This window comes from Desmodus rotundus, chromosome 5 (assembly GCF_022682495.2).
Source record: "Desmodus rotundus isolate HL8 chromosome 5, HLdesRot8A.1, whole genome shotgun sequence".
NCBI classification, from domain to species: domain Eukaryota; kingdom Metazoa; phylum Chordata; class Mammalia; order Chiroptera; family Phyllostomidae; genus Desmodus; species Desmodus rotundus.
The window spans coordinates 79,219,443-79,232,783 of NC_071391.1; the positions used below are offsets into that span (position 1 = coordinate 79,219,443).

At 35.2% G+C, this 13,341-nt stretch overlaps 1 protein-coding gene across 1 annotated transcript in view; it reads left to right on the plus strand.

Moving 5' to 3' along the window:
* Window positions 1-13,341, plus strand: part of DDX10 (DEAD-box helicase 10) — a 287,784-nt gene that overhangs the window by 41,478 nt on the left and 232,965 nt on the right. The window contains exons 8-9 of the mRNA XM_024570953.3: window positions 1,847-2,009; window positions 5,109-5,193. Of these exons, the coding sequence (XP_024426721.2) occupies window positions 1,847-2,009; window positions 5,109-5,193 (248 nt within the window). The remainder of the gene's footprint in view (window positions 1-1,846; window positions 2,010-5,108; window positions 5,194-13,341) is intronic.

Below are 13,341 nucleotides of genomic sequence, written 5' to 3' on the forward strand. Positions count from 1 at the left end.
ATTGCAGAAAGTTTTCATGGATTCAAATTTGTACTTCCTCAATTTTCCTATCTACTTTTCTGAGATTGGTTTGCCTGAGGTGGCATCTATGGTCTGTAGGTTCTCATTTCCCATCTCCATTTCATGATAAGTCTTTTTAAAAGTTTACAAAAGAAAGGCATGTGTTCATCTACCCTTAATCTTACTGGTTCATTGTCTCATGGTCGGAGAACCTTTCTGTCACAAGGGTAGCTACTCAGAAAGTGAGTGACTAATAACAAGGTAACAAGTCATTTTGTAATTTAGGTGGTTTCCCTTTCTTTACTTTCAGCAAAATTTGAAGGGAGACTTAATGGAGTTATTCGTTAACAGATTATTACAAATAATTTTTTTTGATTTTATTTATTTAGAGAGAGGGGAAGGGAGGGAGAAAGGGAGAGAAATATCAATGTATGGTGGCCTCTCGTGGGCCCCCAACTGGGGACCTGGCCTACAACCCAGGCGTGTGCCCTGACTGGGAATCAAACCCGTGACCCTTTGGCTCTCAGGCCAACACTCAATCCACTGAGCCACACCAGTCAGAGCAGATTATTACAAATAATTTTGTCTGTTAGGATTAAATTTTTTTTTTAACTTTTTTATTGAGTTTATTGGAATGACACTGGTTAATAAAATTATATAGGTTTCAGGTGTACGATTCTATAGTATGTCACCTATGTGTTGTATTGTGTATTTACTACTACAATTTACATCTGCTTTCTGATTTGAAATATTACGAACTTTAAAGTTCATTCCAGTCCATTTCCTATATTTTTGTGCAGAGGTTTTCTTAATACCTACATTAGAAAGAGAAAGTGGGAATAAAATGATGCTGTACTCTGCCTCAGTCTAGCAATCAGTAGTAGTCATTTATGAATACATAACCTAAAGACAAATAGTAAAACTATAACAGTCAGCTCCATTTAGTTCTGTAAGTTGAGATGATATAGCATCCACTTTTGTATAACTTCCAGATCTTACAAAAATACAATTATTTTCATGTAACAGATTAAAAAAAATCAAATTTTAGCATTTCTTGTGTTGCTCAGTTCTGTACTAATAATAATTGTAGTAATAATTTAATCCAAGAAGAAAATTTTTAATGCAGCTTATGGCCACAGAAAATTTTGAAATGTTAAGACTGATATACATAATTTTGTTGTATTGTAGAAAATCATGAATTTTGATAAAGTATTCAAAAGACTACAAAGCATATAACCACAAAGATAAAATTTTGTGGGATCGGGACATAAGAGTTCAAAGAGGAAAAGAATTGATATAAAACTTTTTTTCTGTTAAAGGGGAGTTTCTTCACATTGTGTTTTAAACTTTTTTAAAAAAGTCTTAGGTTTTTTTTTTTTTTTTAGAGTAGTTTTAGGCTTGTATCAAAATTGAGGGGCCCTCGCACACAATGCATAGTCTCTTCATTATTTTGACATATCTTAAAAATAATTGGTAGTGGGTATCAAATTCCCCTGCCATTTAGAATCTGTTGGGTATATTTATAAGATGTTTTAAGTATTTATTTTATAATATCAACATCTAATACAACAAAAATTACAGTCTTTACAACCAGTTAACTTTGGAAAAATGTCAGATAAAACTTAAAAATGTGAGGGGGCATATTTCTTTTCAGAATTGTTTTAGGAAATAATGTGAACAAAAACGCTTTAACACTATAACTCAACTACATATCCCTTTCTCTGCTCTATATATCTTTAATTAGTGAAACTTGTGCTCCTTAATACATTTTTACCTGTTCATCTTGTAAGCTTACTTTGCTGCTTCTATCCGGAGGTATTGAACTCATTTTCCTGTTACTACCTAGGTTCAATATCTGTATCGAGTGTTCTGCCGGCTACGTCCTGGGATTTCTATCCTTGCCCTGCATGGTCGACAGCAGCAGATGAGAAGAATGGAAGTCTATAATGAATTTGTTCGCAAGAGAGCGGCAGCACTCTTTGCTACTGATATTGCAGCCAGGGGGCTGGGTAAGAAAACTTAGGAGAAAATATTCTGTGATCGTGGGAAATATAATTTGCTCATAAATGGGTAGATTTGGGGAATTCAAATAGTTTGACTCAAATAATTGGGCTTTCTTATAAGAGAAAAACAAGTAAACTGGTAACTGAGATGACTTAAGGATACATTAGTGATACTTTTTGTAATATTTTCATCTTTGTGCTTTTATTATTTCATGATAATAACTATATCATAGAATCATGAGGAGCTGAAAAAAGAAGGATCAAGAGTTTAAATATGAAAAAATGTGTTGTGTCTTTGAAACTGGAAACTTTTAAAATACAACTTAATAAGAAAAATTGATGAAGTCCACCTTTTCACCAAGCATTCTAGTTTTTATTTTAAAATCATAATTAATGTGTTTAAACTTTCAAAAAGCCACTGTGGTATTATACAACTGGTGGCTTTGTGTGGGTTGAATGGAAGTAATTATAGGAAAACTGGAGATAACAATAAATAGGTGGTAATTTGAATTCTTCAATCAGTTTATTTTACTGTATTAATTATTATGGTAAATTTTAAACACACAGAGAGAAGAAGTCTAATGTATTGCCATATACTACGTACTTGAAGCAGCTATCTTTTTCATGATTCCTCTTTTCCTCCTCTCTACTTTTTCCTTTTGGAGTATTTTAAAGAATATCTCATGACATCATGTCAGTTTATTCCCATGTAACTGGAGGTAGCAGATAAGTATGCATGTTTTTAAAGCTCTCTAGGCTACGTTATATCATGAGTTGGTAGAATCAACATTTTGCATTTATATTGTTTTGACTAATTATTTGCTAAGGGAAGTAGTGTTCTATGATTGTCTCCTTTTTTGTACTTTCTTTAGTATTTTTTCTTTGAATTAATAATTAAAATTTGCTTAGTTTTGTTTCCCAATTCCAGTGGTTCTCAAATGTTGTAGCCAATGTCACCTGCCTAGTTGTCTAACAGTTCAAAAACAGTCTGGTTCTTTTTCTCTTGAGACTACCTCTTCTGGGAGTCTTCTCTCTCCAGCTCTAATCTAGACTGGTTGCTCCATAAGCCTGATCCACATTTGTCATCCCGGGACTTTTGTTTCCAGATCTTTCTTGAAGTATTCTTTTTTAAAAAATTTCATTCTCTAATAACGTCTTAAGAAAGGTTGCATGGCATGTAAATTTTTTGAGTTATTGCGTATCTTTGTCTCATTCTTGAATGATGGGAATTCATTCTTGAATGATGGGTTGGGATGGGAATAGAATTGTAGGTTGAAATAATTTTATATTACAGTTTTTGAAGGTATCTTGGAATATTGTTTACCCTCTACTGTTTTGATACTATGGTGATTATCAGACCCACAACTAGGTTATTTAATGTGTTAATAAACAAGCATGTATATAACTATCAACATTTTAATAAAAATGTTATATTTCATTATAATTTTTCTTTTGTAGTCCTGTATGTTTTACTTCATTTAAAAAAGGGTCAGCTCTGACCTATGTGACTCAGTTGGTTGGGCATTGTTCTATGAAGTGAAAGGCTCCCGATTTGATTCCTGGTTAGGGTACGTACCAGCTACGTACCTGGGTTGCAGGTTTGGTCCCCATTTGGGGCGTCTGCAAGAGGCAACCGATTGATGTTTCTTTCCCTTTTTTCCTCCCTCCTGTCCCCTTGCTCTAAAAATAAATAAAATTAAATTAAAATTAAAAGGGTTTATAGGCTTCAGCTATGGCACAAAAAATGTCAAGAACATTTGTTCTAGTTTATTTTTAAAAGTTTATATGAATATATTCATAAGCCACATATAGTAGTTTCTTGGGTGTTTAAGAAGTTTACATAAATGATATTATGCATTAGTCTATGACTTGCTTTTGAAGTCTTTCCAGGTTGATGTGTAAAGATGCACTGTATTTTATAGTGTAAGTCATAGCATGAATTTATTTATTTTTAAATCCTCACCTGAGGATATATTTGTTGATTCTTTAGAGAGGGAGGGGAGGTGGGGAGAGATGTAGAGAGAGAGAGAAAAGAAGGAAGGAAGGAGGGAAAGAAGGAAGGAAAGAAAGAAACATTTATGGGTTGCTTCCCGTACACACCTTGACTGGGGATCAAACCCACAACCGTTAGTGTATGGGATGATGTTCCAACTTACTGAGCCACCTGGCCAGGGCATAGCATGAATTTATATATTCATTCCTGGAGTAAAGGATATTTGAGTTTGTCTTTTTAATCCAAAAATATGCACTGGGTATTCTGAAGCTCTATTCTTATGTAAATGCTTAAGAGTTTCTTTAGAATATTCCAGTATTTTTTTTTAAACTTTATTTTATTAAGTTTTTCTCAATTACTTTATTTTTTTTAATGAGCAACATATGCATATAGGTAAAAATGAGTTATGAGACAAAGCAGTCCTTACTTTACCCCTCCTCACTCTTCAAAAGCAACTACTTAAATCTGCTATTTCTTCTTTTGGTATTTAGTTTTTATATTTCTCAGTAATAACCTTATCCTCCATTTCTTAATTTATCAAGTTTAGAAAATATCTAAAGATTTCCTTTTTTTCACCTTTCTAACTGTCCTGCCACTCCCACCTTTTATTTTTTTAAGGGCTTAGTCCTTTTTCTAAGATGGAAAGTGATCTGAAAACCTTACAGCAGGAAATTAGGAAATTTTTTGCTTGGAAATTAGGAGAGGGACTTAATTTGAATGGAGATTGGAACAGCAAGAAAAGTAAACGTTTATTTAAATTTAGAAACCAGTTTTATATAAGTTCAGTAGGAGCCCATGAGAAGTGGTTCTTTTAGGTTATTAAATATCAGGATATTTCATTATTTGTCTAACACAAAGCTGTCTGCTACTGCCGTGTCAGATAAGAAATAATCTTCACATTCAAACCTGCTATTAATTTTGGCTCACTTTTTCAAAGAATTGTTTATTATCTCTTGATTCATGCAATTAATTTTATTTTTAATAGAGTTCATAGATGTTATCTATCAGTTTGATGTGACAGAAAGTCCTGGCAAGCAATATTGTAAAATAAAAATAGTGCAGCAGGGCAGATCTTGAAACTGATTTGCTAACTTGACATTCCTTCTGTACAGATTTCCCAGCTGTGAATTGGGTTCTTCAGTTTGATTGCCCAGAAGATGCCAACACATACATTCACCGAGCAGGTAGAACTGCCAGGTAGGTGTGCTTGCCCATTTCTTTGCTTGTGGTGTTATATGAATACAAAAACATGCTTTATTTATTTTAAATAAATAAATATTTATAATTTAGAATTAAATAATAATTTATAGTTATTATTTATAAGTAATAATTTATTTATAATTATTATTATAAACTGCATGCTTCTAGAACTGCAGAGAAAGAATGGAGGAATTCAGGTAAGTGAGTACTGGTTTGGCATTTTTGTGGTGTAGTTTGAGAGCAACTGGTCAGCTATTTTAAGTCATTAAGATTGAGATTTGGTGGTTACTGCTGAGAAAAATCCATGAAAGTCTTACTTTAGTTTTTTTGTTCTAACTTTCCTTACTTACTAGGCTTTATGTAAGAACTGCTTACTGAACATCATCTCACTGAATCCTAATGACCCATCGGTGAGGTATAGGAATGTCATATTCAGTACCTATTTTCAGATATGGAAACTGAGTCTTTGAGCAGTTAAACAGTTTGTTTGAAGATCCACAGAGCCAGGGTTTGAATCCAGTCAGTCTGACTTCTCTACTCTAGATCTGTACTCTTACCTTTTGTGGTATGGGCTCTAAGAGGGAAGGTGGTTTTGAATTGCAGGTTCCTCTCTTCCTGTTTTCTTTTTCTTTTTTTTCTAGTGTGGAAATTAGAGACATTGCTGCAGGCTACTCTGAAATACTCCCTTTTCTTTATATGTCCCCACTTTCTACCCAATAAAAGTATCCTATATATGCCAGTAAGCTGTCGGAAAACTATCTGGAAAAGAATATAGCAGAGTCTCAATCATTTGGGAGTAAGTGGCATAGAAAGGTATCTGAGTGAATGAAAAGAATAACAAATGTCATTGTTATTGAGGATGCAATGAGGTTGGAAGATGTATACTGCTGTTAGAATTGTAAATGGTTAGCATCTTTCTGGATAGCATTTTGTAATTCTTATCAAAAGTCTTAGAGGTCTTCCTTTTGACTAAGTAACTCCACATCCAGAAATTGATCTTAAGAAAATAAAGAGATAGAAAAAGTTTCAGTAAAGATGTTCCTCTTTCTGATATTTGCAATGGTTAAAATAATTGGAAACAGCCTAAATAATAATCACAATAGGGTTATGATTAATTATGATTAGCCATAGATGGACTATTACTTTGGTTTTCCATTTTGATACCACTTTCTTTCCCATCAAAACTGGATGACTATTTATAATAGGGATGTCAATGAAACACTGATGTTTAATGATGGAAGACACACTAACTGGAACAACAGTTACTTCAGATTTTTAAACAACCAACTTTTTTTTAATGATTTCCCAGGATGGCAGGATTTTTACACTCCAGATTTAAATCCTCATCCAAGCAGGGACTCATTTTCCATCAGGTGTGCTCTTCCATTTGCCTGCATCTCAGAGCAAGTGGCCCAAATGTCCTTTATCCCCTGTTTATCTATGAAGTCCCTTTGATGTTCAGTTCTTTTAAATGTCTTTGTGTCCACAGTTCTGGGATGGCTTTAAAGAAATTTTTTTCTTTTTGTTTGTGTCTGGTGAATTCTCTTCTTGTTTGTTTCAGCTTAAATGAAGGTTTTTCATATCCTTCTACAGCCTAAGAAGAAGGTAGAGTTCTCTCTTTCTCTTTGTTTTCTAATTATCATAAAATGTTTGAATATTTAAACATTTTTGAATTGATTCACTTAGCCCATGGGCTGTTAAACATGGGCTATAATCAAAGTGTACTCACTTAAATGCTTTTCTTTAGACCAACTTGAGAAGAGAGAATAGTACAATAGTGAAGGATAAAGCTTTTAAAAATAGGATATATGTACTAGAGGGTTAAAAAGTAAGTTTTTATTGCAGTTATATAATTTGAATAAGCAACAGGGTCAGAACTGGCTTCTGTGTATGATGTCTTTCTGCATTCAGACAAACTTGCCTTTAGAATGATGACATTTTGATTTTAATGATCTAAGTAAATGAGACCTAGGGAGAATAGCAGCCTTGTTTTCCATTTTATAAGAAGGTGCATGGTGTGTCAGTGGTCTTTGATATCTTGGATACATGTTCAGATTATCTTTCATAGTGAGATATTTAGAAGGTTTTTTTTTTTTTAATATTCGGAAGATTTTAGTTGTGGTTGTTGGAATGAATGTTTTCCCATTGTTTAATTCTCCTCAACAGATGTGTAATATGTGTGAATTTGTACAGGTACCCATGTACATATTGTGGACCCATGGACCTCTAGATAGATAAAGTTGGATCTAGTCTCTCACAAGCATATTGGACGAGGGGCATACAGGCATTTAGATGTGCCATTGGTATTGACATGGGCAGGCAAACTGATTCCTTTATAGAATACATTTAGCAGTATTTAAAATTATTATTCCTACATGAAGATTATTGAACATCTTAGTGTTTCAGGAAAATGTTCACAAAGGGCAAATATTCCAGGGTTTTTGTTTCTTGGAGAAATTGTTAAAAACGTTAATGTAGTTGAGTCCTGGCCGGTATGGCTCAGTTGGTTGGAGTGTTGTCCCATAACTGAACGGTTGCAGGTTCGATTCCCGGTCAGAGCAAACACCTAGGTTGCAGCTTGATCCTTGATCCCCGATCCCAGTCTATACTTTTCTCTCACATTGATGTTTGTCTCTCTGCCTTCTTCCCTCTCTTTAAAAGCAATCAACAAATGTCCTGGGCTGAGGATAAAAAATTTTTTAAAAAGGTTATGTAGTTGAACATGCCATGGTGAACATGAAATTGGTCTTAGTGATGGATGAAGAGGAGGTAGAACAGCATCAAGATTGTGTTTTAAGAGAGAATATTAATTTGAAAAACTATTGTAATGCAATTTCTAATGTGGCCATTAATTTTTAAATTACAAGCTTGTTTGAGCCGTCATAACCAATTAAAAATACTTTGAATTGACACTTTCAGATGTATAGTGAATGGAATGGTTTAGGATATGTATTTTTTCTTTGGCAATTTAGTAAAAAATGACTAAATTCCAGTTTTAAAAGTTGCCGTTAATAGGTTTAGAGGTAATTAGAAAGTTTTGTGGGCCATGAGCCTGGATAATTGAAGTGAATAAAGGCTAAATTAAAATTTGAAACTAATTAAAATCCTTTCTATATTCTGTAACTAAAACCAGGTTGCCAGATAGTGTTTGCTTTTGGAATTGAACTAATGATATATGAATATAGAGAAATGAATTCAATGCTTTGTGGCAAAATAGGTAAGGTTTGAGGAAATAGTTTTTTTTGTGTATGTTTTAGCTAAGTGAAAATAAAGGGTGATTCATGTACTTGTTGCCTTGAACTACTTACTCTGTTTTAAATTATTCACCTGTCTAACGTTCTTATGATCTTTAACAATTGAGAAAAATTTCCCTCTGTTTTCCATAATTATCTATATATTTTTTTTAAACGCAGTGATCTTTAGAGACAAATAAGGCAAGGGATCCAAATCTGGTTTTATAAAGCTGTATTCTGTGATACTTTTACCACTTAAAAGTGATTGTCTTTAGGGCTTGCAATTTTTGGTACTCACAAAATCAAGCTCTTCCACTTCTTATAAAAATGCCCAGTTTGAAAATAATGATTTGTGAATAGAAAGTAGATAAACATCAGATACTCCTAATTTTTTAAATGCTTTCATTTGGGGAGTGTTGTGGAGTGGGGGGCCTGTGGGTAGAAGTTACATCCTAGTGTAACTGTTTATATTGGGAGTTGATATATGAAAGATGAGAGTGTATATAACTTTTGTTTTCCAGAGTAGTGGTAAAGTCCAGGGATATTCCAGCTGTGCCTTATTTACCTTGGCTGCATTTTGTGGATCTGACTTTGTTTGGGAGCGATTTAAGTGATTCCACTAGGGGCCAGCAGAGGACAGTTCTTTTCATTGCATACTCACAGCAGTTTGGATCAACAACAGCAAATAGGCAGACGGAAAGTGGTTTAAATTTCTAATGTGATAACTTGTGAAGAGTTTATGATGCTTGTTTTGTGGAAAATACTGGTACTTTACGGAATAGATAATGAAGAAAAAAATTTAGATGCCTTTAATTGGTTTGTAAATTAAAATAATAAAAGTGAAAAGAAATTTCCATGAGCATTAATTTACTGAAGCTTACTATGTGTATCTTAGAGTTAAGATAGGAACAATCTTTGCTAGTGAAAATTCTTACTTTTTTCATTCCTTTAGCGTAGACTTATGAAGAGTCTATCTGAAGTCCATTCCTCCTGTATAGAGGCTGGTGCTTCTGCCTTTGTTAGTTAGTATCTAGAATTTAAAACTTTAAAAAAAAGGGGCAAAATCAGTTCTTTATTTTGCATCAAGAAGCATTGAGGAGCTGGAATAGAATATGACCAGTCCAACTGTTGAGGTAGGTTAAATGGCTATATTTCTTAGGAGTCTGTTATTTCCCAGGCACTTTCCCCTTGCTTTCCTGCCGCCCTCAACAGAGCAGGCAGAGTGATCCTTTGGAAACACAAGTAAAATCATGTTTCTCCCCCGATGGCTTCCCATTTCACTCAGAGTAAAAGATGAAGACCTTTTTGCTTATACTGTGCATCCCTCCCCAACCCTGTTTCCTATTATTCTCTGCCTGTTTGCTGTACTCCACATTGGTCTTGCTGTTTCTCTTACACACCAGGCGTGTTTTTGTCTTAGGGCCTTCATATTATTTGTTTCTTCTGGAATTCTTTTTTGTTAAGTATCCACATAGCTGTCTTTCTTACCTTGCCCCAACCATTCCTCCTTACCCTGCTCTATATATTTTTTCATAGCACTTAACACCTTTAAATATACTAGAGCATTTGCTTGTATTTATTGTTTGCTTTTCATTCTCTTTCCTAGAACGTAAGCTTCATAAAGGCAAGGAAGGTTGTCTACTTAACTGAGGTACCTTGAGTGCTCAGAACAGGGTCTGGCTCGGAGTAGACATTTGAGATAACACATTTTGTTTCTCAAATCAGATGCATGAATTAGAGATCTTATATATTAATTAACTATTTCAATTTTACACATTACCCCACAATTTATTGGCTTAAAGAACTGTATATTACAGTTTCTGTGGGTCATTGGGTCTCTGGCTATAGGCCAGTGATATATTTTTAATTTATTAAAACTTAGTTTAGTCTGTATTGTGTGTGTGTATGTGTGTGTGTACTACAGTCAGGGTATCACACAGCACTTTGAGATTCAACTGGGTATGGACCCTTTTCCAGGCTCACTCACATGCTTGTTGCTAGCATTCCTTTCCTCACTGACTGTTGCTCAGAGGTGCCCTTCTGTCCCTTTCTGTGTGGTGGTCTTCCTTTTAGGGCTTCTCACAGCATGACAGCTGGCCTCATCAGAGAGAGCAAATGAGAGGGGAACGGGAGTAAGATGGAAGCTGCAATATCTTTTATGACCTAGACTCAGAAGTCACACTCCATCTTACCTGTAGTATCCTAGTGGATACACAAATTAGCACAATTCATTGTGGAGGGGATGACTACAAGAGTGTGAATACAAGAAGGCCTGGATTATTGGTAGTCATTTTAGAAACTGCCTAATGCACTTCATATCAAACTTTAATAATTTCAAGGAAAAAGGTTGTCACGAAGTATATGTGAGGCATGAAGTATATCTGGGGCTTTCAACACAGTTGCACCGGTCTATTCTTGCACATCAGGGTGTGCTCTGGCCCAGACTAACCTCAAAGTCTGTGAGCGGTATGTGTGGCTTATCACTTACATAGATGGGCTGTTGGTAGACTCAATTATGAGGTTGACCGTGGTGACCTACCTCCTGAATCCATAGACTGTAAATAAACCTGGTGCGTCCCGTTAACAATATTGCATAGTTAGGACTGTCACACTAGCAAATTTTCAGTTTATTCCCAAGGAGGCCTGTCACTAGTATGCCCATTAGGAGATTTGACTATTGCTTTTTATTTTTTTAAGCAAGGAAGACTCGTCCATCTCCTGCACCCACACAGGAAATGCTTGAATTGTAGCTTAGCCACTTCCTAACACTCAGTAAATATCTGAGTGAATAAATAAACAAACTCATTTAACCATTATAATAGCCTTATGGAAGAGAACTTGAGGTAAAATGTGTCCAAGCTGACTCAGGAAGTACCAAGGCTGGGATTATACTCGGGCCTTTCTGACTCTACAACTCATGTTCTTGCCAGTGTGCCCCAAGCATCTGGTTATTTAAAAAATTATTATTATTATTATTATTATTATTATTATTATTTTAAAAGAAGGAGCAAGTTCCAGGAGTCTAGGAGTCTTCATTGTTTGACTAGCAGAACACAAAACCATGCAGAAGTCCCCAAGGAAATGATGGCCAGTCTCACTGCTGTTTGCCCTGTGGCCCTTCATCTCCTCAGCACTTAACATATTTTCTTTTAAAAATATTAGACATTTACTGTGATCACAAATACAGTCCATGGGTGAGTAAATAAATGGATTATCTTTTAACACCCCGTCCCCCATGTTCATTTAGAAAAAAGTGCTAAATGTTTCTTTGTAGCCTATTTGGCCATTCTTGTCTCAACTCTGGTTTTAAAAATAGTCTGCAACTTAATGTTTTGAGAACCTTTCTTGAACTCTACCTCACTCTGTTAAAGAGGTCTTCTGATACTGCCGATAGTCTCCAAAAGGTGACAATGGTAACTGGACTGAAGGCCATGGCCACTAGTCCATTTCTTGTCAGGATGGTTCCTGTTAAGGCTCCACTTGTGATGGAGTTCCAGAGGTCCACCTTCCCTCTGACTCAAACCCTACTGCAGTTGATCATGGAAAACGCGTCCCCAGACTGCAAAGCTACCTTCCAACTGTGGAGCCCTGGTTTTCGTAACTGTTAACCTCCTATGTAGTCTGTGTAAATCATTTACTCCCACTGGAGAATAGCAAAAGCTTTTGATTGCTTGAAAGACACTATCACCTATGGTGCCTACCACAATCATCCACAGTTTGCCAGAGGCAGGGCTGTCACCCATACTCCTCCATCTTGACTCCAAAGCAGCTGTTTTTATTTAGTGTAGTGGCTGCTCCTCCCCTGCAGGGATTTTAGATTGCATGAAAGTCAGGGACTTGGAGAAGTCAGGTAGGTCACTTTAATTTGCTGTCATTCATGATCATGCATTAGAATATATGCATTTTTTTCTTTATTTGGACCTGAGAGAGACGTACCCCACAGTTCATCAGACACTGTCAAAATTCTAGAAACTTGGGTTTGGCTCTGTCAGATGATGGCTATGTACCTTGGAAAAGTTATTAATCTCTTATAAGTCTCAGTTTCTTCTCCTGTAAAATGGGGTTAATCGTAGCTAACTCAATATCCTGAAAGTATAATTTTATTTGGTATCAGTACTGCTTTAAAATGGGTTTTCTTTTTGTTTGAAATCTATTATTAAAAACTTTAATCTCAAAAATTTTTTCTGGGGAAAGTCAATAGTCTTTAATGATTTCCACATTTGCCCTGGGAACACCATAAATCCCTGTTCTTAATCAGTTTTCTAGAAGCTTTCCATGCAATATATGTTAGCCAGTTTGGTTTCTTTCCAATTATTTGATGATAAACTTCCTTCATCAAACCGTTGAGCCTATTGTGGTATACTTGTTTATGTTTCCAAGGTCTTCAGCTGCAGATGTATTTCCTTATCTTTTTCTTTCTTAAACTTGGTGTAGAGTCTTTAGATAGTCTGTGAGTCAGAGATACCCTTTTTCCTGGAATAAGCGTTCCTTTGTACCATGTGCCAGAAGACCAGAACAGTTGGACTCTGATTCCTATGGCTGTCTGTCTGCATGATTGACTGCACTGTTCTCCCACAGTGGCAGGAACTCTTGGGGCTGTTTGCCATGGGTAAGGCTGAGACATAGGGACAATAGGAGAAACAGGGAGGGGAGAAAAGAAGAGCTGTGGAATATAGAATGTGACCAACAGTTTTCTCCATTTTTCTTCCTCTTGATCAGAATTGTATTGTGAACAGTGACTAGTGTATTAGTAGTTGCAGGAATAGAATTTTAGATCCTTAAAGACTTAGATTATATCATTTAAATTGTATAACATAAATAAAAAAACGTGATATATAGTGGTAAAATGACTTATTATCCAAGGTTATAAATAGTATAACTAGGATTTGAAATTAGTTCTTTTAACCCCAAA